The 27,734-nt window shown below is 43.9% G+C and overlaps 2 protein-coding genes across 2 annotated transcripts in view; both read left to right on the forward strand.

The window, feature by feature from the left end:
- Positions 1-11,937: 11,937 nt before the first annotated feature.
- On the forward strand, positions 11,938-17,688 carry slc5a9 (solute carrier family 5 member 9). The gene is made up of 13 exons (XM_030099057.1): positions 11,938-11,970; positions 12,202-12,273; positions 12,840-12,944; positions 13,037-13,201; positions 13,289-13,394; positions 14,982-15,062; positions 15,144-15,349; positions 15,437-15,572; positions 15,649-15,756; positions 15,860-16,010; positions 16,684-16,852; positions 17,061-17,276; positions 17,395-17,688. Exons 1-13 carry the CDS (start codon positions 11,953-11,955, stop codon positions 17,686-17,688), a joined length of 1,827 nt encoding a protein of 608 aa, XP_029954917.1. The 5' UTR covers positions 11,938-11,952.
- Positions 17,689-19,421: 1,733 nt separating this feature from the next.
- The window catches only part of LOC115393911 (LIM zinc-binding domain-containing Nebulette-like), a 49,105-nt gene continuing 40,792 nt past the window's right edge, over positions 19,422-27,734 (forward strand). The window contains exons 1-2 of the mRNA XM_030099017.1: positions 19,422-19,639; positions 21,773-21,867. Coding sequence (XP_029954877.1) covers positions 19,571-19,639; positions 21,773-21,867 — 164 coding nt within the window. The 5' untranslated portion in view covers positions 19,422-19,570. The remainder of the gene's footprint in view (positions 19,640-21,772; positions 21,868-27,734) is intronic.

A 27,734-nucleotide genomic window follows, 5' to 3' on the forward strand; every position in this document is an offset into this window, starting at 1 on the left:
CCCATGTAAACAGGACCTGTGCTTCAGGAGGTTTTTTTTTTTTGTTTCTATTCTGTCACAAAAATTATGAACTTTCAAGAATGGAAATAAAACAGGATGAGTCCACATGATTATTTAACTTTTCATTCTTTTGTGCTCCATAGGTCATTCGTACACAGGGCAATTTAGAGTGCTTCACAAGTACAAAGAAACATAAAATTACTTTGAATTCATGGAAACTGTCAGTGCCGTCCAACACCACTGACCCCAATGCATGGAGGTGCAACCTGGAACGCGCACCAAGGCTGAGATGACACCATGAATGTCCAGACAGTTCCAGTCGTACCTGAAATTTCATTTATTTTCGCAGTCAACTCCACTGCCTCTCCAAAACTGTTTGCTCCATCTCATACACCCTTACATGTTTGACGGACCTGACTTAAAGCACTTCCAACGGAAGTGTTAGTGCCACTCACAGTCACAAAATATCACATAAAATGAATGACCAAATTTAAAAAAATGGCTGTGACAGAATCCAAAAAAGGCCCATAAATAACAGAAAAAGGCAAATCAAAAAGAATTGAGATTTAAAACGAAGCCAATAAAAATGCATTTGAAATAGTATATTTTGGGCTTTTCTCATATTGATATTTGTCGTTCCAGAACACCCTCAAATATTCCGTCCTCTGATCAGAAAACTCAGCACGTCATGCTGTTCTAGATCCTGGATACAAACAACAGACTCACTGTATGTGTCCACCATAGAAATAAATACACTTCTGCATGAGCAGAGGAAGAGCTTCACTGCATCACTTCAAAAATTAATCCAAGATTATTTTCAAGGAGGAATTTTCAAAATCAGTAAAACCTGTGAAAATAATGTTTTCAGTCCTGATTGTGTCAGCAGTCCTCGGGTGCTCAGGAAGTTTGTTCCTCAGGTGAGAAGTGTAGGAACTAAAAGCTGCTTCACCTCGTTTGCTTCAGATCAAATCCATCCATCCATCCATCCATCCATTTTCTACCGCATATTTGAGGCCGGGTCACGGGGGCAGCAGTCTCAGCAGGGATACCCAGACTTCCCTGTCCCCAGACACTTCCTCCAGCTCCTCTGGGAGGATCCCAAGGCATTCCCAGGCCAGCCGAGAGACATAGTCTCTCCAGCGTGTCCTGGGTCTTCCCCGGGGTCTCCTCCCAGTGGGACATGCCCGGAACACCTCCCTCGGGAGGCGTCCAGGAGGCATCCTAAACAGATGTCCGAGCCACCTCAGCTGGTTCCTCTCGATGTGGAGGAGTAGCGGCTCTACTCCGAGCTCCTCCCTGGTGACTGAGCTCCTCACCCTATCTCTAAGGGAGCGCCCAGCCACCCTACGGAGGAAGCTCATTTCGGCCGCTTGTATCCGGGATCTTGTCCTTTCGGTCATGACCCAAAGGTCATGACCATAGGTGAGGGTGGGAACGTAGATTGACCGGTAAATCGAGAGCTTCGCCTTTCGGCTCAGCTCCTTCTTCACCACGACGGACCGATACAACGACTGCATCACTGCAGCCGCTGCACCGATCCGCCTGTCAATCTCACGCTCCATCCGTCCCCCACTCATGAATAAGACCCCAAGATACTTGAACTCCTCCACTTGGGCTAGGGTCTCTCCACCAACCTGGAGGGGGCAAGCCACCTTCGTCCGGTCGAGGACCATGGCCTCGAATTTGGAGGTGCTGATCCTCATCCCTGCCGCTTCACACTCGGCTGCGAACCGCCCCAGTGCATGCTGTAGGTCCGGGTTCGATGAAGCCAACAGGACAACATCATCTGCAAAAAGCAGAGATGAAATCCTGTGGTTCCCGAACCGGACCCCCTCCGGCCCCTGGCTGCACCTAGAAATTCTGTCCATGAAGATTATGAACAGAACTGGTGACAAAGGGCAGCCCTGCCAGAGTCCAACATGCACCGGGAACAGGTCCGACTTACTGCCGGCAATGCGGACCAGACTCCTACTCCGGTCATACAAAGACCGGAAGGCCCTTAACAAGGGGCCCCGGACTCCGTATTCCCGGAGCACCCCCCACAAGACACCACGAGGGACACGGTCGAATGCCTTCTCCAAATCCACGAAGCACATGTGGACTGGTTGGGCAAACTCCCACGAACCCTCAAGCACCCTATGGAGGGTATAGAGCTTGTCCACTGTTCCACGACCAGGACGAAAACCGCATTGTTCCTCCTGGATCCGAGGTTCGACTATCGGTCGGATCCTCCTCTCCAGTACCCTGGAATAGACTTTCCCGGGGAGGCTGAGGAGTGTAATCCCCCTATAGTTGGAGCACACCCTCCGGTCCCTCTTTTTAAACAGGGGGACCACCACCCCGGTCTGCCAATCCAAAGGTACCGTGCCCGACTGCCACGCGATGTTGCAGAGACGTGTCAACCAAGACAGTCCCTGCACATCCAGAGACTTAAGGTACTCAGGCTGAATCTCGTCCACCCCCGGTGCCTTGCCACCGAGGAGCTTGCCAACCACCTCAGTGACTTCAGCTTGGGTGATGGACGAGTCCACCTCTGAGGCCTCAGCCTCTGCTTCCTCCACGGAAGACGTGGCGACGGGATTGAGGAGGTCCTCAAAGTATTCCTTCCACCGTCCAACAATAACCCCAGTTGAGGTCAGCAGCTCCCCACCTCCACTGTAAACAGTGTTGGCGGAGACATGCTTTCCCCTCCTGAGGCGCCGGACGGTTTGCCAGAATTTCTTCGAGGCCGACCGATAGTCCTCCTCCATGGCCTCCCCGAACTCCTCCCAGACCCGAGTTTTTGCCTCCACAACCACTCGGGCTGCAGTTCGCTTGGCCTGCCGGTACCCGTCAGCTGCTTCGGGAGTCCCATGAGCCAGCAAGGCTCGATAGGACTCCTTCTTCAGCTTGACGGCAGCCCTTACTTCCGGTGTCCACCACCGGGTTCGGGGGTTGCCGCCACGACAGGCACCGGAGACCTTACGACCACAGCTCCGAGCAGCTGCTTCGACAATGGAGGTGGAGAACATGGTCCACTCGGACTCAATGTCCCCAGCCTCCCTCGGGACATGAGAGAAGCTCTCCTGGAGGTGGGAGTTGAAAGCCATGCTGACAGAGGGTTCCGCCAGATGTTCCCAGCAGACCCTCACAACACGTTTGGGTCTGCCAAGTCTGTCCGGTTTCCTCCTCCGCCAGCGAATCCAACTCACCACCAGGTGGTGATCGGTCGACAGCTCTGCCCCTCTCTTCACCCGAGTGTCCAAAACACGCAGCCGGAGGTCAGATGACACGACAACAAAGTCGATCATCGACCTCCGACCTAGGGTGTCCTGGTGCCAAGTGCACTTATGGACACCCCTGTGCTCGAACATGGTGTTCGTTATGGACAAACTGTGACTAGCACAGAAGTCCAATAACAGAACACCAGTCGGGTTCAGATCGGGGAGGCCGTGCGATCCAATCACCCCCTTCCAGGTCTCACTGTCGCTGCCCACGTGGGCGTTGAAGTCCCCCAGTAGAACAATGGAGTCCCCAGTCGGAGCACTGTCCAGCACCCCTCCCAGGGACTCCAAGAAGGCCGGGTACTCTGCACTGCTGTTCGGCCCGTAAGCTGAGACAACAGTAAGGCACCTATCCCCGACCCGAAGGCGCAGGGATGCAACCCTCTCGTTCACTGGGGTGAACTCCAACACATGGCGGCTGAGCTGTGGGGCTATAAGCAAACCCACACCAGCCCGCCGCCTCTCACCGCGGGCAACGCCAGAGAAGTGGAGAGTCCAGCCCTTCTCGAGAGGTTGTTTTCCAGAGCCCAGGCTATGTGTGGAGGTGAGCCCGACTATATCTAGCCGGTACCTCTCAACCTCCCTCACAAGCTTGGGCTCCTTCCCCGCCAACGAGGTGACATTCCATGTCCCTAGAGCCAGTCTCTGTGTCCGGGGATCGGGTCGCCGGGCACCCTGCCGTCGGCTGCCACCCAATCCACACTGCACCCGGCCCGTACGGTTCCCTCGGTGGGTGGTGAGGCCACCGGAGGTCAGGCCCACGTCGTCCATTCGGGCTGAGCCCGGCCGGGCCCCGTGGGCAAAGACCCGGCCACCAGGCGCTCGCTTACGAGCCCCAACCCCAGGCCTGGCTCCAGGGTGGGGCCCTGGCTGCGCCATACCGGGCGACGTAACGACCTTTGTTGTCTCTCTTCTCATAAGGGCTGTTGAACTGCTCTCAATCTGGCCCGTCACCCAGGACCTGTTTGCCATGGGAGACCCTACTAGGGGGCATAAAGCGCCCCGGCAACATAGCTCCTGGGATCATGTGGGCTCTCAAACTCCCCCACCACGTTAAGGTGGCAGTTCTAGGGGGAGTCAGATCAAATCAAGGTCATTAAAAAAACAAAATTCTTGAATGATCAGATCAAATCATTCAAGAATTTTGTTTTTTTAATGACCTTTACATAATTTATAAATTTTAAACTTTGACAGTGATCGGTTGGTAATTATATCTGGTATCTTTCTGGAAAATCTACACCTGATCAGAAATTCTAGAAATTATCTTTCATTCAAAACATTTAATTACACGTTGATGCCTCACAGATTCTGAACATTAAGTTGATCGTTGTAAAAAAACAAACAAACAAAAACAGGTCCATCAAAAAAGAAACACCTAAAATTATATGAAAATCATAGAAACCAAACAACATCAATAAATAGCACAGTATTTAAAGGGATACTTCAACATTTTGGCAAATTGGCCCATTTAGCACAATTCCTTAGTCATTTCGGCCTGAATATAAGACGACTCCGATTATAACACGACCCCTATTTTTCAAAGATCATTTTGTGAAAAAAAAACGCTTAAGACAATAAGGTCACTCATAAAACAACTTTTTATTATACAATTATTATAAACTCAAAAACTCACAACTGAGATAACATTTCACGTGATATAAAATAAAAAAATATTACTACAGTATTGAATAAAAAATATATTCTCTCTCAAAATAATAAACAATAAGCAACAAATAAGAAGCCTCAAGGGGTCAAAACTGCATAAATGATGTAAATAACTGTCCAGTGCCTTTAGCTGAATCCCAGCTCTGGTGGTGGGCATTCCGTCTATGCATTTCTCAGAGACGTTTTCACTCACCCTTCTATCAGTCTCTCTGAAGCGTCGCTCTTGGGACCACGGAAAGCTTTTCTCATAGTGTTAGCATCTGTAGGCGTTTTTTCTGTGCTCTCCAATAAGAACGAGGCGCTCTGCTACACCATATCTCCTGGCGGCTTGGCAGTTGTTTGATGACTCTGCTGCGTTGATCACCATCAGTTTAAAGTTGGTATCATAACTTCGCCTCTGTTGTTTGCTCAGTTGTCCAGCGTTCGAGCCCCTTTGTTCCAGATGATCCGCCATTTTTCATCAGATCGTTTGATCTCATTTCATCGCTCCACTCGCTCTCTGGTCAGTGATACTTTGGCTCCATCTAGCGGCGCGGATGCGTATTGACATCTACCGTAAGTCCGCGATGATAACACGACCCCACTTTTAAGGAAGCAATTTCTGGAAAAAAACATTGTCTTATATTCGGGCCAATACGGTACTTCCTTTTTTTCTGAGGGCGAGCTCTTGTTTATTCAGAGGTGAGTCGGGAAAGGTTTTCGGGACGGACACAATGGAAGTGAAGGGTGTTTTTGGTTCCCTTCGTCAAACTCATCAAATACAACATCCAACAACCCCAAAACAATTTGGTGGACACGTTGTAATCCGCACATTCGCCACGCTGTGAAATATTAATGCAAAATTTCGAGACTGAGTTGCTTATGCGAAGATTGCTAAGACGGAAGTACTCACTAAGTATAGCGTCTGGGCGTAGTGATTTCAAAAGAAAAAGTAGTTCCCAGTATGTGCTTCAGTGTCGTAACGCTACAGTATTATTTGTTGGTGTTCCACAGCGGTGGTGAAACAACAGGAGTGATTTTAAAGCAGAAACCTTCAGCAACAGCAGCTGAATCAGAAACAGAGGAAACGGTGTTTGTGCTGTTTGTAAACGGGAGAAGGGATTTATTTACACTCAGTCTGAGATGATATGACTGATGACTGAAAAAAAAATTCTTACCAGCATGCCGACTGATTTGAAAAGACATTTATTCCTGTTCTAAGTTGTTTATGGGTGTTTCATCCTCTTACAATGAATAAATATTTTCAATACAACATGCTTTTTATTGAGTACAATTCTGGAGATCATGTACTTTTACTCCGTTACAGTGGGCTTCATTCCGCTCGTTATCGTTAATTTTGACTGGAATAGATCCAAATAATTGCACTACTTTCCTCTGGAGGGACTTCCGGAAAAGGAAGTGTCAGCGGACACCGTGTGACCAATCAAATAAAGTCTGAGAGTCACGTGACTATATACAACCTCTCCACGGCTGCATGAGGCATGTTAAAGATCTACACGCGCGCAATCTCACTCTGTTATGTCCGCCAATAAGGTCACTGCAGAGGGGGCGATTCAAAATGGTGGACAGCGTGGTTGGGTGTTGAGGAGCTCCGATACTATAAGATGTACTACAATAAAAAAGACAATTAGACCAAAGATTATTACTGCTGTTTGGATGTGAAGGTAAGGAGGATCGAAGTACGAGGAGAAAAGAAAGCGTCTGAAAATAAGTTTCTTGTAGGAAAATTTGAAAAGCACCTGCTAGCTTCCAGTTTAAAAGTTAGCTTAAGTTAGATCAACATGGCGAAAAGAGGAGCTTAAAGCAAGGAACTGACTGCTTTATTTGAACAAGAGCAAAGCGTTGAAGAAATGTCTGATTTTTAACAACAATGCCTGAAACACCGTCAAAGAGCTCGGACCTGAAAAGACAAAGCTTTAAAATGTGTTGATGCTAAAGGCACTTCAAATGAAGGCATCCTGAAAGCAGAGATGGAATTAGCAAACCGCTTCACCACTCTTGAACAAAAACTGTCCAGGAACACCGATGACATTACAGAATTTAATTAAGAACAGAACCAAAGAACAAAATTATTCAAATTATTTCTTGAAGGACCAAATAAAAATAAAGGTGGATGAGGATATTGCAAATGAGTTCAATGATTTCTTTATAAATGTTGGACCCACCCTTGCGAATGAAATAGTGGAACCTACAAATATACAAGGACTGGGTGTAAACAATATAGAAGGTAATATTAGTTCATTTTTTTCTCAGTGATGTTGAGGAAAACGAAATTATCAAAATAGTAGGACAATTCAAAAGTAAGAGGTCAACAGACAGTTCTAACTTAGATATGGTTTTGATCAAAGATATAATACATTATCGCATCATTTGTAATCAGTCCTTTCTCACCGGCATCTTCCCTGCAAAAATGAAAACCACAAAAGTGATACCCATATTTAAAAATGGCGATCAACACCAGTTCACTAACTTCAGACCAATTGCATTATTGTCTCAATTCTCAAAAATTTTAGAAAAATTGTATGTCAGTAGGTTAGATAATTTCCTTAACAAGTACAACCTTATAAGTGATTTTCAGTTTGGATTCAGGACCTCAAGATCAACATCAATGGCTATAATGGAACTGGTGGAGGATATTTCAGAAGCAATAGACAAAAAAGAGTACACTGTTGGAGTTTTCATTGACCTTAGTAAAGCATTTGACACCATAGACCACAATTTGCTCTTGTCCAAATTGAATAGATACGGAATTAGGGGTGTGGCTCATGATTGGCTAAAAAACTATCTCACCAATAGGGAGCAATATGTTCAATTCAATAATTTCGATTCTGGGAAAAAAATTATAACTCATGGCGTTCCACAGGGCTCTGTCTTGGGTCCCAAATTATTTAACATATATATAAATGATATAGGCTTCGCCCTTAAAAAAATGCATAGTATTTTATTTGCAGATGACACCAGCATCTACTGCTCTGGGAAGAATCTTGAAAACATCCTCAAATAATCTGTCCTCTGATCAGAAAACTCAACACGTGCTTTTCTGGATACCTTCACGAACAGACTCGCTTTATGTTTTCACCATAGAAATAAATACATTTCTACATGAGCAGAGGAAGAGCTTCACTAATCCCAGATTAATTTCCAGGAGAAATTTTCAAAATCAGTAAATCCTGTGTAAAAAATGTGTCAGTCCTGGGTGTGTCAGCAGCCCTCAGGTGTTCAGGAAGTTTGTTCCTCAGGTGAGGAGTGTAGGAATCAAAGCTGCTTCGCCTTGTTTGCTTCAAACTCTGGGAACACTTAGTAAAGCTCTTCCAGTAAATCCACCAGTAAATCTGACATGGATTTCTTCTACAGACCGTTGAGAGCTTTCCAGACCAGAAGTCAGATTCTGAAGTCAATCCTTTGACTCACATGCAGCCAGTGCAGAGATTGAAGTTGGTGCTTCGCCCTCTTTGTGTTGCTGAGGATTCTGGTTGCAGCATTCTGGATGAGCTGCTCCTGTCTCACACATTTTTTACTGAGACCTGTAAACACACCGCCACAATAATCCAGCCTGCTGAAAATGAATGCATGAAGAAGCTTTTCTGAATCCTGTCCGGTAAGAAATCCTTTAATTCTTATGATATTTTTCAGATGGCCATAAGCTGATTTTTTTATTGCCTTAATGTGGTTTTGGAATTTCAGGTCTGAGTTCAGAATTACAGTCAAATTTTAGACTTGTTTTGATGACCAGAGTGACATGGAGACTTTATGGATTATTTTAAGTGTGGATCATGTCTTTAAACTGAATACATTCATTAACGTATGTCATCCATTCCTCTAAAGAAAAGGTTTATTTGATACAAGCAAGATGTTTGGTGTTCCATTCAACTCAATGTTATTTATAAAGGACTTTAAATCAGCCATTGTTGCAACAAAAGTGCTGAAAATAAATAGACAAAAAGAGGTGTGCAAGCAATTCCTCAAATAGAAATACAGTAAAACAACAAAAACAATGAAATGGCAACAATACAACAGGAGCAGAGTCTCAAAGGGTTAACAGCCAGAGAGTCAAAATGTGTCTCCTCTGAGCTTAACATGAAAGAGCTAATGAATTTCCAGATTTTTAAACCCCTCCGAAGTGAACAAAACAGTGTTCTTTCAGTATTTCCCTCCTTATCAGACGGCTGAGGAGCCAAGGACAGCTGGACAGAGAACATTCCAGTGAGAAAACATCACTACAACCGAGTGAGAGAATGGAGATGAAGGTGCATCAGCTGCATTGTTTGATAGAAAAATATGAGCATACTATACTTGTGGGGTTTTTTTTGTCTCCCTTGAGTGTTTGTTCTGTTATAAAGTCCTGTACAGGTGCTTGCTGCTCTGGTTCATAACTCCAATTGTCATTGCCAGCCATACTACACCAACCCGCGGGGGGGGGGGGGGGGGGGGGGGGGGGAAGCTCTACAGCAGAGTGAAGTCCAGACACACACACACACACACACACACACACACACAGGGGTGATGAGACTCAGATCTTAGGGAGAAAATGGGTTTTTCCGAGACGATGATGACGTGTGGTGATTCTCTGTTCTTCCACACCTGAATCATCTGTGCACAAAGGCGCCGCTGATCCAGCGTATTTTTGGTCGATTTGGATGATTTATGATGTCAAGTTAAAACCATCTCTCCAAAATTTACTAAAATTGTTAAATTTGTGGCAATGTTAATATTTTTCTGAGACTTGTTATGGAATCTTGAGTGGAGCAGAAGGTTAGAAACTCACCCAAACTTTAGAAAATTAAATGATTCCGTCTCCAGGTCAGACTCTCTCAGCTGCTCCAAGTCCACCTGCACAGGCATCCACTTGGACCAGGAGTTTCCTGCTGAAATCGTGACTTTTGAGCACAGTTGATAAACAAAGGCATCTTTTCAGATGCAGCTTGACATTCTGCTGACCAGGTCACCAGGTTCTTCTGGTCTTTCCCCATCCTGGTGCTTCATGCAAGCCAGAGGGCATCACCTTGAACTGGGACAGTCCGGCTGGTGTCTGGAGTGCAGTGCAGGGTCGGCCTGACTCTTCCAATGGAGCTTACCACATCAGTATATGATAGATATGTATGTATATGAGTGTAAAGAAAGAAAAAGTATATATTTATTCTGAAAATTGTTTCCATTTCTTCATTTGCATTACTTATTTACTGGTGCAGTGTGCAGGTGTTTCTACACGTGTTCTGTTGTAAAACAAGTTATTGTGGGGCAAAAAAATCTCAAGTAACAGCTGAAACAAACATCAACAGCTCGAACATCTTCCATGTCTTAAACTGCTGAAATCAAATACATTTGGGAAACATTTTTGCCATTTGAGCATATCAGTAACTTTAGCAGTGAAAGTGATTTCAGCTATTTATTCCTGGCGTATCAGACACAGGCAGAGATAATGATGTTGGCACGTCGTTAGAGGAGCTGTTGAGTGCAGTGTGGGCTGATAATAGCTAACTGATCGTGTCTGTTCAGTAATCATTGATGAACCATACAGCAGGACAGACTCTTCGTTCAAGCTCAACGGTGAAACCTGAACGTCGTGAAATCACCCTGAAAAGGTCGGAATGTGGAGCACTCCCACCACAGGTCAGCACCTCTCGACTTTCTGCCAAAATCTGTCATCTGAATAACAGGTTAAGACTTCTTTTTTTCCTCTCTCTCTCTTCTTAATCATTATCTCGGTTCAGAGTCCACTGCAGTGACCTAGTTAAGTTATACACAAAAACATTTTCAAGTTCAGGTTGGTTTTAGGTTATTTTTTAAGTCTTTTGAATGGTTTTTCACCGTTTCCATCTGCTGCTTTTAGTTATTTAAGCATTTTTTTTTTTCATTTCATTTCATTTATTCTTTCTCCATGGTAGTACATGAAAGCAACAATTAAAAGTAGTTACATTTGGCAAAGTGCACATACATACCATGACAAGAAAAGGGGCAGGGTGGAGACCCAGTCTTTTTTATTCCTACCCCTTTCTTTTTAGAAAATCAGTTAATTTCTCTTAGATGACCTCAAGCATTCTAAACAAAGCATAAGTGACTACTAAAATAAATAAAAACATACTTGCATACATTCAAAAACATATGGACTTGCTTGCACATTTTATTCCTTTTCATATCGGACAAATGTCTCTTCTTTACATTTGCATTTAGATTGATTAATGTTTGAACAGCATTTTAATGCCCTATCTAATAAATTCCACTTTGTGACACCAATCATTGAGACACACATTTCTTTGAGAGTTGTCCTTACACCTCTAGGTTTAAAGTCCAAGTTTCTTCTACTTGTTTCACTGTTTAATGTAAAAAATATTTGCAACTGATGAGGTAACAGATAGTGCTTTGCCTTATACATGACCATTAATGTTTGTAAATCAACTAAATCCTTTAATTTTAATAATCCTGACTTCAGAAACAGTTTTGTGGTGTGCTCTCTTGGAGCTACTTTATTAATTATTCTGATGAAGCATTACAGCATTTGTACCTGTTTTTGATGGTTTTATTGAAACTATTCTGGAGTTAAGAGGTTTTAGCTACTTTCACTGTGTGAACAATCTTTGCAGACTTTAGTGATTTTAGCAGATTTTGTCATTTTAAAGCTTTTAAGCTTTAACAGTTTTGCTGCTTTGGCCATTTTTGTTTCTTTTTAACCCTCTTTGATGCTTCATCTATTTTTTTCCCATTTTATCCACTTTCACCTTTAGTTTTATTAGCTGCTTTAGCATTGTTTTTACTTTTTTATGAGATTCACCTGTTTCAGCCTTTCTCCTAGTTTTCCCCATTTGTGCAGTTTTACCCTTTTGAAAATCCACCTGATCAATTTCAGCAGTTTTAGTAACTTCATCTCTAATTCTTGCCATTTCCTTGTTAGCTTACCTGAACTTTCTGCTCTGTTTTGATTCCAGATGGCGGCCTGTCGGCGCCCACCACGGCTCCACCGCCCGCTAGTGGAATCCGAGTGGAAGCCGCCGACATCGCCGTGGTCGTTGTCTACTTCGTCCTTGTCATGGCGGTTGGAATCTGGGTAAATAAAATGTCATAATTTTCCACCATTTGAATTGTTGACTGTCATTTTAGCAACTTTGTTGGTGTCATGTTTGCCAACTCATCTAATTAAGGTTTTCCTGTTTAACCAAAGCATTTTCACATCCACTGTTGGTTTGAGTTAGTTTTTGGTTCAAGTTGTTTTAAGATATCTTTACTAATTCTAACACTCTTTAGCTGATTTAGGCATTCTTGTTTTCAATCTTGACAGGCGTCCGTGGTGGGGAATCGCAGCACGGTTGGAGGCTACTTTTTGGCAGGCCGTTCCATGACATGGTGGCCTGTAAGTATCACATTGAATCTCTTGGATAGTTTTATAAAGCATCATAGTAGTTTTGGCAATTTCAGCCATACCAGCCTTTATTTATTTAATCACTGAAGCAGTTTTATCAATTAGAGCAGTTGTTATCTTGATTATTTTATTGCTCTTTTTTTCTTCAACTTTTTGCCACTTTTAATGTCTTGGTTGTTTAAGCCAATTTATTAATTTTAGATTTCTTGCTCATGTGTCTATTTGACACATTTTAGTTTCGCCATTTATGTATTTTGGCCATTTTAACATTTAGATTCTCTAGCCATTTTGCCAATTTTAGCTTTAGGAGTGTCAGTCATTTTAGATTTTAACACTTTTAGTCAAGTCATTTTTACCTATTTTAAATGCTTCAGCCATTTCAAGCCTTTCGGCCATTTTTTTTTCAGCGTATTTGAGTTATTTTAGCTGTTTTCCAGAATTTCAGTCTCTGACTTATTGATTTAATCAGAGAGAATAAAGCGCCAGATTTTCACCACAGCCTTCAGCACTTTAGCTATCAGTGGGAGAAAACTACAACGGATTGTTTTTCTGTCCAGATCGGAGCCTCTCTCATGTCCAGTAACGTTGGCAGCGGACTGTTCATCGGATTGGCGGGAACGGGATCAGCGGGCGGGATCGCCGTGGGCGGCTTCGAATGGAACGTGAGAATGATCTGAATCAGTCTGGCTCGGCGCCACGGCTCTGGATAACGGTGTTTTTTGCTGTTGTTTTATTCCCCTCTGTGTTTGTGAAGGCCTCCTGGGTCCTGGTGGCTCTGGGATGGCTCTTCGTCCCGGTGTACATCTCTTCTGGAGTCCTCACTCTTCCGGAATACTTAGAGAAGCGTTTTGGAGGACGGAGGATCCGCCTGTGCATGTCCGTCCTGTCCATTGTCCTCTACATCTTCACCAGAATCTCTGTCAGTCCAACACACAGGGTTCATCGTTTTCTCTTTTTGCCAGACTCAGGAAAGATGCTAACGTGCGTGTATGTGTGTGTTTTCCAGGCTGATATGTTTTCCGGGGCACTGTTCATTCAGTTTTCCTTGGGCTGGGACCTCTACCTGTCGGCGGGAATTCTCCTGGTGGTCACAGCTCTTTACACCATCGCAGGTGAACTAAACTACTTGAAGCTGTTTTTACCCATTTAAACCATTGTTGTTCTGGTTTTTTTTTTTTTTTTTTAGTGTTTTGTTTTTGTTTTTCAGATGCTTGTTTAGTACAGTCTATGGGCTATATACACAGCTCCATTACTTCCTGAAGTTCAGATAGCGCCTTTATTTCCTGTGTTTCATGATAAGATGAACTGATTAATCCAGGTGCGTCTGACCTCAGTAAATGGCCAGACACACCTGGATTAATCAGTTCATCCTATCATGAAAGACTGGAAATAAAGGTGCTATCTGAACTTCAGGAAGTAATGGAGCTGTGTATACAGCCCAATGAAGCTCATCTTGCAATTGTGACATGTTTTTTTTTTTTTTTTAATCTTTTATTATTTCCTTTCTTTATTTGTTTGGGTAATTTGACTGATTTATTTTCAAATATGATAACAATACACTTATTCATTTACTGCTTCAGCTGGAGAAAACTAAACAAGTAATCTATCTCAGCAGTTTTTTTTTTTTTTTTTGTAATTTACCCATTTAAAGGGCCTGTATCATGCTGTTTTAGCTCGTCCAAACCCTATTATAGGCATTAACATGGTAATAGTTTATTTTTGGGGCTAAGGAAAAGTCATGTTGTGTTAAATAAAAGATTTTCTGGGGCTAATTCTGAAACCGGGAAGAGAAAATGCTCTGTTTCACTGAAAATCCCGCCTCTCCCCCTGTGGACTTTGACTGACAGCATACTTCAACCAATCAGCGCTTCAAAACAAATACGTCATGCGTTAACGTCTCTACGGGTTAGCTTTAGCCCTTTAGCTTTAGCTTCTCTACACGCAAAGACACGCAAAAAACATCTTTTCCTGTTAGAAACTCACCAAGTGCAGACCCTTCAGACTCTTGCTCCTGCTTGATTGTTGCTTTCAGACGATGGTTAAGTTAATCGGAGATACAAAAAGCGGCAATGCAGATTGCCGAGGGCCCCCCGGGGGGGTCTCCTCAGTGGAAAATGTGAATCAACTGCCTGCTGGTCAGAGAAGAGTGGGGTGTTGTCTGCGCGGGGGTGGGGTGGGAGAAGAGTTTGGGGGGGAGGAGTTTAACTTTTGTGATGTACTTAGGTTTGGAGAGTTTCAAACGAGCTGTTTTCTACCCGAAGGGAGGGGCTGCTGTAGAGAGCAGCAGACTGAAAGAGATTACTCAGACATGCATGGATGAAGGCAAATAACATTTTGGGGGTGGTTTAAAAGGAAATCAACTTTGTGGCATGATTAAAACCTTAAAAAAGTGGATTTTGCATGATATAGCTCCTTTAAGCTATTTTAATTTTACTAATACTATGTCAGTTCGATTTACTTAATTTAAATGGTTATATTTTGTTTTAGGTTAACATTTTTACAAGTGTTTCAACATTTGTATCAAATTCTCTCTCTTTTAGCCGTTCAGCCATTTAAGCAGCATGACTTTTTGACAACAAACTACCGGTATAATTGAATTTAACTGATATTTTTTCCAAGTTCAACTCAAAAGTTCTGATAAAATTTGAGCAAAAATTCACACAGGATCTTCGATCTGATGACTTTCTGTGTGTTTTCAGGTGGTTTGGCAGCAGTGATGTACACCGACGCGCTCCAGACGGTGATCATGGTTGGCGGCGCCTTTGCCCTCATGTTCATGGGTCGGATGCACGCTCGATACTCTTTTTGTATTTTTTGCAGTGTTTTTATCGAGTTGCTCAGCTATTAACATATCCATGCAGCATTCTCCGAGGTGGGCTGGTACGACGGCCTCGTGGAGCGCTACATGTCCGCCGTTCCCTCAGTGACGGTGGCAAACACCACCTGCCACCTGCCCCGTTCGGACGCGTTCCACATGTTCCGGGACGCCGTGTCCGGGGATCTCCCCTGGCCCGGTCTGGTGTTCGGACTCACCGTTCTGGCTACGTGGGTGTGGTGCATGGACCAAGTGAGATGTTTTGCTCATCTCAGCCGTTTTTGCACTTTTAACTTGAATTCGCTTGAGAACAGAAGCTATCCACACTTGTCTGCGCAGGTAATCGTGCAGCGGTCCCTGTCCGCCAAGTCCCTGTCACACGCTAAAGGAGGCAGCGTTATGGGGGGCTACCTAAAAATCCTGCCCATGTTCTTCATCGTGATGCCAGGCATGATCAGTCGAGCCCTGTTTCCAGGTCGGTCTGAATCGTCTGCTGCTCCTGACTTCACCCACGTGCCTCTGACCTGCTCTCTTTGTCCGGCGGTGTGCAGACGAGGTGGCGTGCGTGGACCCCGCCGTGTGCCAGGATGTGTGCGGGGTGCCAGTCGGCTGCTCCAACATCGCGTACCCGAAACTTGTGACTGCACTCATGCCGGCGGGTGAGTCGGCCTGTTTTAGCTGTTAGCAGTGTTTAGCTATTACCTGATAGATTGGCTGAATGGAAACGACCGAAAGGCTCATTGAAGCCGCTGTTCTTCGCAGGTCTCCGAGGTTTGATGTTGGCGGTGATACTCGCCGCTCTGATGTCCTCTCTGACCTCCATCTTCAACAGCAGCTCCACCCTGTTCACCCTGGACCTCTACCACAAGGCCCGGCCTCAGGCTTCAGAGATGGAGCTCATGATTGTTGGAAGGTGCAAAAAAAAATAAACCAGCTCCTCTCTGCTCGTCATAATGGGCTACACTGAAACAGGGGTGAAAGAGCTAAAACTGACAAACAGAATTTAAGCTTCTCAATTCACTGCAACAGCTTCAAACGGAGTTGCAGAACTACCGTCCTGAAACATGCAGGATGGCGGCCCTCGAGGACCGGAGGTCGACACCTGTGCCTCGGAAAGTTTAAACTGATAAAGTGGCTAAATCTGGTAAAATATATAAATCTGCTCAAAAAGTTAAAATATGGGTGAATGAAGTAAACTAACTAAAACAGCTAATAACTCAAATGATTAAACCAGCTTAAATAAGGCTAAAATACTTTAAATGCTTAAAAAAGCTAAAACACAAATCAAATAGATAAAAGGGCTTAAACAGCTTAGATATGGATAAAAAAGTAAATTGAATAAAAGAAAATGATAAAATATGGAAAACTGTAAACAAAATAGGTTAAAAAAATCCCTCTAAAATAACTAAATGAACGAAGGAATAGTTAAAATAGTAAAAATAGCTCAACCAGCTGAAAATGAAATCGCTGAAATAGCTAAAATTCATCTTAACTGGCTAAAAGATCTGATACTGAAATGGCCTCAAGAGATAAACTTCCGGTGAAATAGCTGAGCTGTCCCCTGCTGTGTGTGTGTTTCATGTCAGGGTGTTCATCCTGGTCTTGGTGTGTCTCAGTCTGCTGTGGATCCCGGTGGTTCAGTTAGCTAACAGCGGTCAGCTCTTCGACTACGTCCAGTCTGTCACCAGCTTCCTGGCCCCGCCCATCACTGCTGTCTTCCTACTGGCTATCTTCTGGCAGCGCGCGAATGAGCAGGTGCGTTGAGCTAATCCTCGTCATGTTGATCGGAAATAAACAGGTGTAGAAAGCTGTGAAATCTGGTAAAATCCCTCACCTGAATCAAACCCTGTAAAAGGTATTCAGGTGAAACTATGGAAAAGGACAGCCAGAGGCAGAAATGCGGCATGTTTCTGTTGTAGCTGACTGTGGAAGAAGACGTTGACCTGTGTTCTGGTGCTTCCAGGGGGCGTTCTGGGGTCTGATGACTGGCCTTGTGGTTGGGATAGTCCGCATGGTGCTGGAGTTCTCATACAGCGCTCCATCCTGCGGGGAGCCCGACCACCGTCCCGACATCCTTCGCCAAGTCCACTACCTCTACTTCGCCCTCATCCTGTTCGGTCTGACCTGCCTCGTCATCGTCGTCGTGAGCTTAGCCACCAAGGCCATGTCCCAGGAAGACGTAAGGAATTTAGAGCTAGCCTTCTACAGGCCAGCTGAACAAAATTTTTATTTCTATTTTTAATTTGTGTCTTTTTCTAAATTGGCCTAAGCGATAAGCTCTTTGCTTTGGGTTTCAGCTCCACAGGTTGACCTGGTGGACCAGGCACAGCCGTGAAGCTTCAGATCTTCCGTCCTCCAGTCCGACGGTTCCAGAGGAGGCTGCTCCTGATCCGGACATCCCAAGGGCCCCCGTCTGGAAGAAGGTGCTCCTCAGGCTGTGCGGCCTTGGTGGTGCTGCACCCGTGCAGACGTCAGTGTCCAGCAGTGAGCTGATGAGCCTGTGGGAGGTGCCAATCTGGAGGAGCGTGTGCAATGCTAACGCGATCCTGCTGCTGGTTGTGAATGTGTTTCTGTGGGGCTACTTTGCCTGACCGCTTCGACTTTTGTTGTTTGTTTCTGCACCTTGTGCCTGAAATCACTGAGTCTTACAAAAGTGGGCTTGAATCTGAATGTAAGTTGTGAACTGTCTCTGTTTCTCATTGTTTGGATGCGATACTTTTATTTTAAATGAGAATGGACCCCAGAACGAATAGTCTCTACTCTGTACAGACTAATGGGGATCCTTAAATAAATAGCTGGCACTTTGAATGGTTTTCAGAAATCATATTTTAGCCTCAAATGCTCTAATGAAAATGAGCTCAATCAAAAAAAGAAAGACTATTCAGTCGTTTCAGGGTTGGGGTTGGATGAGGTGTTTTTACTTCTTGGTATTATATAAATAGTTAGCAATGTTCCATACTGGCACTTCTCTTTATAATTGCACTATACAGTGTTTTAAGTTTATTTCCTATACCTCAAGTTTGAATATTTGTACTTTAAATATTAAAATTGTTTGTTCATCACTGTACCTTTTTTCAAACTAAATTTGAAATAAACAACTTCTTTTGAGAATCATTTGTAAATTTCAAAGAGTTATTTTTCTTCTACTCATATCGTCTTAGATTCATATCTTTGAAGTCCTCTCTTGTGAAAGGGATCAGCCCACCAATGTTGCAAAAGCTTCAAGTTGATGATTGTTTTTGAATATTTCCCCCAGTTTTCACCACGACCACAATCCACTGTTTATCGAAGGACTACTCTTGGCACAGGAGGCCAAACAATGCAAGAAAGCCACTTCTGAATGCTTGAGAGGCAGCAAATAGAATACAAATCCCAGAGGGAAATTCTTTAAATCAAGTGATGCAGGGCACCCCATCTGTCCATTGGGAGAAGGGGGTGATGGGGAATTGAACCTGCAACTTTTCAATTGAGAGATGACCTCCCTCCCAGCCGAGTTGCAGTTGCACCAAATAGTGGATATTTCAGCGTACCGGTATTTTACCCCAGGAGGCATGGTAAAACAGTGAAAACATAAAATAAAAATGTTTTTGGGTGGCCCTGTTAAGATATAAAAAATGTAATGAAATGTGAACTCTTTCACATAATTTAAGTGTTTAGGTTGAGTTTTAACAGTGCTCATGTGCCTCCTTCACTGGTCTGGACCAACTTTGGCCCCTGGATTGCCTGTCAGTCCTGCTGTAGATCTCTGTGTGGACCAGCAGGGGGCGACGTGTGCTGATATTCACCTTTCACTGCTGTTACACTGATGGGGAAAAATATCCCACAGAACAGATGAACGCCGCGGATGCTATTGTTTATCTTTCCCTGCTTTCAATAAAGTCCCTTTCATAAAATTTTGAATATTTAAATTAAGGATTATACTAGACAAGAAGAGAGATGCATTGTTCCAAGTCCGTTTCATGAGCCAAAAAGACAGTGGGTCAAAAAATACAGCAGTTGTTCTTTATATGAAGTCAGGATATATTTTATATTGATGATAACAGCAAAAACACAAGATAAAATTCATAGTATCTGAGAAAATTCATAGTAAGAAAACATGCAAATGGTTTTGTAATTGACCACAAAATGCAGTAATAATTTTGGCATAACAAAATCCAATGCATAACAATAATAATAATAATAATAATAATAATAATAATAATAATAATAATAATAATAATAATAATAATAATAATGTCATCATCATCAAAGGGTCAGTGGTTTTATTGTGAAGGGTCGCCATCCGCTCGGCTTCCGGTTCCTTCACGTCTCTAACTTGTCGGAGCTCGGATCTCCTGCCGCTCAGACCGGACGGAGCTCCGCTCCCGCACACAGCTCGCCGCTGCCCCGTCACTCTGCTCCCCGCCCCACGGCGCCTCTCCAGCGGACAGCCAGCGGACATCAGGCCGGCGGACAGCACCGCAGGTCCGGAGGATGAACCCTCAGTGCGCCCGCTGCGGGAAGATCGTCTACCCGACGGAGAAAGTCAGCTGCCTGGACAAGGTGGGACCAGAGCTCCATCACTCAGCCGGAGCCTGGAAGTTCAGAGAGGGAACTCTGCAGCCAGACAGCAGGTGTGAGGGAGGCGGAGGGGACAGGGGACAGGGGACAGGGAACTCCAGGAGGAGACAGGGAACTCTAGGAACTCAGATCCAGTTTCTGAGTAATACTGTTGAGGGGAATTATTTAGTTTTTTCAGTGTGAGTCTGTGAAAGGTTAATTTACACCAAGTTTTTGGATTGTGGAGAGATGATTTTGATCCTTTTTTCTGTCTGTGGGGGATTGGTTTAGATCCAGTTTTTGGACTGTAGAGGGCTGGTTCAGATCCAGTTTTTGGACCATGGAGGGATGATTCAGATCCAGTTTTTGGACTTTGCAGGGCTGGTTTAGATCCAGTTTTTAAACCATGAAGAGATGGCTTAGATCCAGTATTTGGACTGTGGAAGGTTGGTTTAGATCTAGTTTTTGGGCTGTGGGTGTTGGTGAAAGGTGTGTAACAGATTAGGGAGTTGTTTGCTTGTTGACGCCTCGCTCACAGTCTCTTTCATAACGGCAATAGATGATTAATTCATCTTCAGCTGAGCGGATCGTCCACTGTCCGTCTGCTGTGACCAGAGCAGAGCGATGGGGGGAGTGAGGGTCAAGGAAGAAACAGATGAAGAAATAATGTTCAAAGAGACAGGAGTGAGGGAAAGAGGATCAAGAAGGAGACAGGAAGAAGGGAATAGAGAAAGTGGCAACAAGAGCCAGTCTTGTGACCTTGTCTGACCTCTTTCGGTGACGTTTCAGCCAGATGAACTGAGTTGAGGTGTGTTGATCTTCCTGCTGCTTTTCCTCTGGACACCACTACGAACAATCCGGAGCATTCCATTCTCACACATTTCCATAAAAAAATCAAAAACAGCATTGTTGCTCCAAAACATACTAATTTTCTGAAAATAAGACAAAAATAACATCCTAAATATTGGGTTGCATGTAAAAAAATAAGGTTACATTAATGAAGCGTCACAGGTAGAATTTAGGTGATATTTTAACTGTTGTGGACATTTGAAATTTTTTTCATGGATTTTCCCTCTTTAGACATTTTATGTATATTATCTGTTTTAGCCTCTTTAGGTGTTTATCTGTTTATAGTCGCTGTTCATTTGTTTAAGACAGATTTAGCTATAATAGCAATTTTTCCCCTTTTCCATTTATTTTGTTTTCACTTTTATTTATTTTTCTTTTCTTTGTTTTTCCTTTCCCCATTTTTTCGTTTCCTCAATGCTACGGCTGACTTATGGGTTTCACCTTATTTCGCAGTTTTGAACCTGTGGATTGGACCATTTTGGAAAATGAAAGACTTTATTTACATTTTGTGAAAGCTTCATGGAAGACCTGAAGAGCGCCATGTGGTTTCAGAGCCTCTGCATCCCAACAGTAACAGAGAAGTGTTTTCTCCTCTGCATACCTGTAGAACATCTGTGGACACTTCAGTCTCTGGATTACAGCTGAAACCAGTTTATGCAACACTGCTGAAGACTGTCCAACTCCGACTCCTCTCAGCGCGGCCGCCGTGGCGGTATGACAGGAGAAAAGCGAGCCGCACGTGAACGCCGCACCTGAGCCGAGACCGCGGCGACACGGCGGGGTCGAGTTTCACAGGTGGCCAAGGTTACCGCCATGCTGCAGGCCGCTCGCCACATGTCACGAACAGGGCTCTGTGTTCGGCCGGACGTGATGTTTTATCAGTCCTGTGAAAGTGTGTGTGGACTGTATGTGAGGAGAAACAGGACCTGCACTTCCTGTTGTTGGCCACTAGACCACTGTTTTTAATTTTTAAACTAGTTTCAGAAAGTATTTTTAACTAGTTTCTCAGCTGTTTTTCTGCTAGTTTCAGAGCTGGTGATAAACTAGTTCCACACGTCATCATAAACTGGTTCACATCTGATTAGAGGTGAATATTCTGATATTCGTCATTAACTTCCTGGAGCTCGAACTTTGCTGTTCAGACCTATGAACCAGTAAATAGACTGATCCCACTCGGTGAGATTATTGCTGATGCTAACGCTCAGGAAGTCGGCGGTGCGACCGTGACTGCCAGACTTTCTGCGGACCGTGTGTGTTCATGTGTGTGTGTGTGTGTTGTGTTTGCAGAACTGGCACAAAGGATGTTTCCACTGCGAAGTTTGCAAGATGACGCTGAACATGAAGAACTACAAAGGCTACGAGAAGAAACCTTACTGCAGCGCGTGAGTCTTTTCCAATCCAGTTTAATCCAGTTTACTTCGCATTCACAACACTTCTCTGCCATAATTACAGATGATGAAAACAAACACGTTTTTCTGGAGGTTTTTTTTTTTAATGACTTTTACTTTATAACATATAAGTGCGAACAAACTTTAATTAAATTTAATTGAATGAATTATTATCATTTGGCTTGAACTGATTTTGGACTGGCTGTTTTCAGTTCTTATTTCTATGTGGCGTTTCATGGACTGCTTCTGAACTAAACTGTGTTGATTGTTGACTTTTGTTCTGTTTTGTTTGCCACTTTATAGGCAGTTTAAAGGAGAGCCATAAACTAATGTTTGATGTTTACTTTGGACTAGTATCCCACCTTGTTTGGGACCCGAACAGGAAGTTGCTGCTTCTAGTTTGGTTCCTCTCCAGATTTCAGAGACCGGCTTTCACACTGCTTCAGACAATAAACCACCCTGGCTGTGAGGTGTTTGAGTATCTGCCGTGTTTCTTGAGTTCTTCTGCTTCCTCTGGCTCCTGATTGGAGTTGTTTGCGTGTCTTGGTGCCTCGCTGCTCGTGGAGTGTTGGGCGCCGCTGTGAAATGATCTGCTAGTGGAGGTTTTTTATAGCAGCGGTGGTTTTGGCGTTGGGGCGGTTTCGGTGGTTTTGGGCTTTGGACTCTGTGCTTGTTGTGATCTGCACAGCTGCACAAGCCTGCAGGTTGGTAGTTTCTGGGAAAGCTGTGGCGTTGACCTTTGACATTGCAGCATCGGGTTCATGTTCGTGGCCTCATGCAGTTTGTTCCTGTTGCTGTTTCAATGCAGCAGAAACATGAAAAGATTTTCATGAAGTTTGTTGTTTCAGAAAAAAGTACATTTTCTAGAACTTCACTGTGAAAGCAGGAATGGGCGTTTGGTCCCTGGTGTTTTGATCGTTCTGTTGTTGGGGTCGCAGTGTGATCTTGTGTTTAATGAGTCAGTGTGGATTTCAGAAGAGCCTCAGTGGGAGGGTTTGGCTTTTGGACCCAGGTGTTACATGTAGCGCGCTGTGCAGAAACCCAGCGTCTTGTTGTGTGAGGCTGCATCTCCACCGGAGAGCAGCTCTGCTTTCACTGTCCTGTTACAACAATCAAAATCATATTTACTGTATGTGTATAGAAAGTTGCAGGATCTGAAGCTTTTGGGAGCTTCTAACTTTAGGCTGAGTTTGTGAGTTGGTGTACAATAAGAATATTTTCCTCCACAGCGTCGTGACTCCCAGTCCATGTTCTCTTGGACTTGATGGTTTCCGAGTCAACAGTCACTTGCAATAACAATCCAACCACTAGCCCCAACTGGTGGCCTGGCTTCCTAACTATATTGTTTTCTGCATTCCTGCTACTTTCGTGGACACGGACATCGTTTTCTCTGAAAACTTAATGATGATTCTCCTCAGGTTTTTTTTCCAGACTATTGCTGAGTGTTGGTTTGAATGTGAAACAGCAGCTCAAAGCGAAGGAGCGAGCCGGTCCTCCTGCAGAGGTACTTGTGTTTAATGAAGTTTCCCTTTATGTAAATGAGTAACAATCAGAGCTGATTATGTAACGTTGGCACCAGCACGAAGACACTCCAGTGGAAAGGAGGTCACTGCCTCACCGTGCTCCCCTCCATCGGTGGACCACATGCAGCCCGGCGGGCACGCTGTCCTGGTGTTTACATGACGTTTACATGTCACATACATGCCGGAGGATTCTTCTTTCTAACTGGTTCAGATGGGCGCGATAAAGACGGGGGGGCTTATGTAACTCAGCTTCCCACATAACCCAGATTACTCCTGTCTCGTTGTGCTGCTCATGTCAGAGGAGGGAGGAGAGCAGGAGGAGCCGCTCGCAGCGCCAGACGACAGGAGTCGTATGCAAACGTGACTGAAATGTGGAACATCACAACATCTCTTACACTCTCTGGCCGTGACCCACAGCACAGTTTTACTTTACGGCAGTCTCTAATGTCAGTTCAGTCATATTACATGTAAATTAGTGCTCGAGTTTAACTTCCTGCTTAAAGGAAAGTACCGTGTTTGCTTAAATAGTTAATGCAAATAGAAAGTGTGGAGTGAGTTGGTGGTGCAGCTTGAGCTGCAACTGTCACGTTTCAGATGTTTGTCTTTGAGATTCAGGAAAGTTTTGCGTTTAAAGGACGTCCGTCTACACGGCAGTGGCGAAACCACTGAAAACTGTGTTTCCTGTAGGGTCAGTAGTGGGCGCTGTTTGTTTTTGGAATGAAACTGCACACAAACACAAACACGAAGAAAGCAAACATCAACAATGGCGGCTGCACGGACGTTCGTTCATGGACTGGGAGTCATGACACTCTGGAGGCCACATTTGTTGTTATTGTCCATCTATCGTCTACACGCAGACTGGGCCTGAGCATTTCCACAAGGTTCTGGTTTTCCTGTTTGATTAAGTCAGAGGATTGTGAAAAAGTTCTACCTTGGAAAACGTAATGAGTTACTAAAATAGAGCAGTTCTAAGTTACTTTATAACCAGAGAGACAACAGACTGTGTGTGTGTGTGTGTGTGTGTGTGTGTGAGAGAGAGAGTGAATGGGATGAATGTGACTGTGAGAAAAAGAGAAACGTGGAGCGAAACGAAGCGGCTGAAAGATAGAAAGTTATGTAACGGTGCGTCTGATCTGTGACGGTGCTGAAGGGAGGATGAGGAGGACGAGGGGGTCGAGAGCAGGATAGAAGAGGTTTTTTTGTGTTGTGTTGTTTTGCAATGTTGTTTAACTGGATTCAGACTTCTGTCAGACTAATTTTAGCATCGTTTTGGACTTGTTTTCATAAAGGTTCTATTGGAGTGTGTGCAGGACAGTTTGGGACAAAACATAGTGATTTGGACTGTTTTTACATGTGAGGGAAGGAAGGACTCAGAACGCCGGACAGAGCAGGTTGTGAGAAGCAGATTTTTATTGAATGAAACGGAACAAGAGCAATGCAGGGAATCAACATAAAAAGGAAAAAACTGCCATCAGACACAGAACTGAAGCACCATTTTTATAACACACAGCCATGGGAGAGACTGTCACCTGCAGCGTCGACAGTCTCCGAGGACAGACTGACTGTGGACAGACTGTCCCTGGAGCCTGTGGACAAGACTTCAGCAGAATGTGAACCTGACTTGTTCGATCTGTGAGCTCCGAGCCCAGACTGGACGAGTTATGAACATCCATCACTTTTTGTCCACTTCCAGTTTGGTTTAAAACTGTGTTGAACTGGTCATTCTCATCACAAGTCAAGCATTAAAACCTCCTTATTGAGCTCTGAACCCTGTTGAGGTACAGGTGAAATGCAGGAGGGATTCGGCTTGCTTTTCGTTGAACTGGGAAAAAGACGAGATCAGCAGTTTGGATTTGAGTTGAGGGCAGATTCAGGAGGCAGGAGCAGGAAACTGTCCACCGGTGAAACAAAAGAAAGATTTAAATGGATAAAAGGAGGCGAGGAGCTGGTTCTCTCAGAGAGACGTGAAGTGTGAAATACGGGAACAGTCCCAGTGATTACCGAGCAGATTAGACTTCGTTCTGACTCATCTGTGAGATTATTTAGGGTAATTATATAATAGAGTGATCTTCTTTCCAAGTGAGGAGGCAGGACTACTGCAGAGCTGTGAGCAAATTAAAGACATTAATAGTACATTTTCATCTAGATCTATAAGTCTGTGAGGCGCATTGAGATGAAATCAGTGGAATCTGAGCTGTGGATCACTTTCTTTTTCTTGACTTAAATACTCATCAACTCCCTTCGATAGGCGTCCTCTTTTCCTCTGTCTTTTGTGAACCAACATTAGTTGAGTATTGAACTGGTTTTGGTTTTATATTGTACCAGTTTTGAGATATTTTGTTTCATTGTTGGTTCGTTGGTTGTCTCGATCAGGGTTTTCTCAAATTTTGAACCGTTACACACATTCCGAGCTGCCATTGAGCTACTTACATTTGTTATTATCAACTTGTTTTTGTTTGATTCTGTCCGGAGTGAACTCGCTTCATTGATCCCTGACAGAAAGCCAACAGACGAGCTCTGTAGTTTCCTCGAGTATTTGCATTGCGCCATGCAAATGAGCAGTCCTTCGGTCAGCTGTCAGCAAACTGTGACCGCTGAGAGAAAACACACTTCCTGTTTCTGGATTTCACATTTGTCTGTTTCCACTGAACTGTCAGCCCGAACCCGGCGTGTCCCGAGCCCACACGGAGGCTTCATCAACACCTAAGCAGGGGGATGGAGAGAGGCCAGCTACACACACACACACACACACACACACACACACACACACACACACACACACACACACACACACACACACACACACACACACTTGGCTGAATGGTGGGACTCTGACCCGCGTCGTCTCCTTCCTGTCAGCATGTTGTTGTGTTGTGTGGTTGTTGTTTACTACAGATTTCTACTTACCGTCATGTGGATCTAACAGAAGCCTTGCTGAACTCCTCGGACGACGATCAGACGAAATATCGTCTCCGTCATCAAACGACTGATCTTACAGGAGATGTTTTCGGTCATTACCTCGCTCTCACAGTTGTGATTCCCAGTGGTTGTTTTCACCAGCCAAATGTTTGCTTTGGTGTTTAACAACTAATCAGAACAATAAGAGTCAGCTTCTTTACCCGAGGAGGATTTTATGTCAATCAGGGAGTTGTCGTTAAGCTTCAATCTGAAGGCCAATAAGTCTCAATCTAGTTTATTCAGTATCACACAGGTCATTTGAAGGAGGAGATAAAAGATGTATAAGAGTTAAGATTACTGTCTGTAAGTTTTAATATGGAGAAGAAAAAGGAGAACATGAGTCAAAGTATTCATCATGTTTCAGTCCACAGGAGACAAACATCAGTCCCAATAAATACAGCAGATTGTCAGAGTCTAATCCACAATGTTTTAAGTACAAATGCAAAATTTCTGTATTTCAGAAAAGTTTTACCTTTTCACGGCTATATTCTGAAAATGATATCCATTTAAGGAGCCCATATTAAGTCAAATTAAGTATTATTGAGGTTGTTTAAGTACAATAACCAAGTAGTTTGAGAGACATCATATTGGAAAACTACATTGTTTGGCTTAATATTGCATTTTTCTATTTTCTTCACCGCTGAAAAAAACCTGGATTTGTGTTCTCTTCGTCTTTCAAACCATCGGACACACCGAGTGCAGTGCCTTTGACTTTCTTCCTGAATCAATGGTTCGCCATGTGGGAGGCAAAGGGGCGGGGCCTGTCCATATTGGCAGATGGGAATTGGCTGTGGGGTCCTCTCTTCATACACCTCAGAAGGCCAGTGAACAAAGATTGAACACAAAAAAATGTAGAACTGATAGAACTGTTTTTGGGGAAAAAGGCACCTTTGTTTTTATTTGTTTTACACCTGGAGCATTACCTTCTCTATAAGTAACTAAATCAATCGGCCATGGCTGAAAAAAAGACCCATGTGGTCTGGAAAATATGTATATGACCATTTGAAGCTCAAACATTTTGAGACCTTGTGTTTTTCCAGTTTCCATGTAATCAGAGTGTCAAAAAATTCAAAAAGTTCCCCTTTGTGAATTGTTTCCTCAAACCGTCCCGTCATGGCACGTCCAAAACTAAACGAAAGTTTTACATTTTCTCTTGAAAATGTTGCGTCAACAGGGCCTTCATCGGGAGCAGGCGAAGGCCAATTAGAGTCAAGATGGCGATCTTGCTCAGTAATATTAACATATTTGTCAGCCGTCTTTAATGAGGGGACTTTAATAGCCATTTTACTATTCAGCAAAGGTCAACAACACTTTTAATCAGGGATGCGAGAGTCACCAACAAGGTGCAATCAGAAGAAACAGGCAAATGAGAGCAGAGAT

The sequence above is a fragment of the Salarias fasciatus genome, chromosome 9 (genome assembly GCF_902148845.1).
Source record: "Salarias fasciatus chromosome 9, fSalaFa1.1, whole genome shotgun sequence".
NCBI classification, from domain to species: domain Eukaryota; kingdom Metazoa; phylum Chordata; class Actinopteri; order Blenniiformes; family Blenniidae; genus Salarias; species Salarias fasciatus.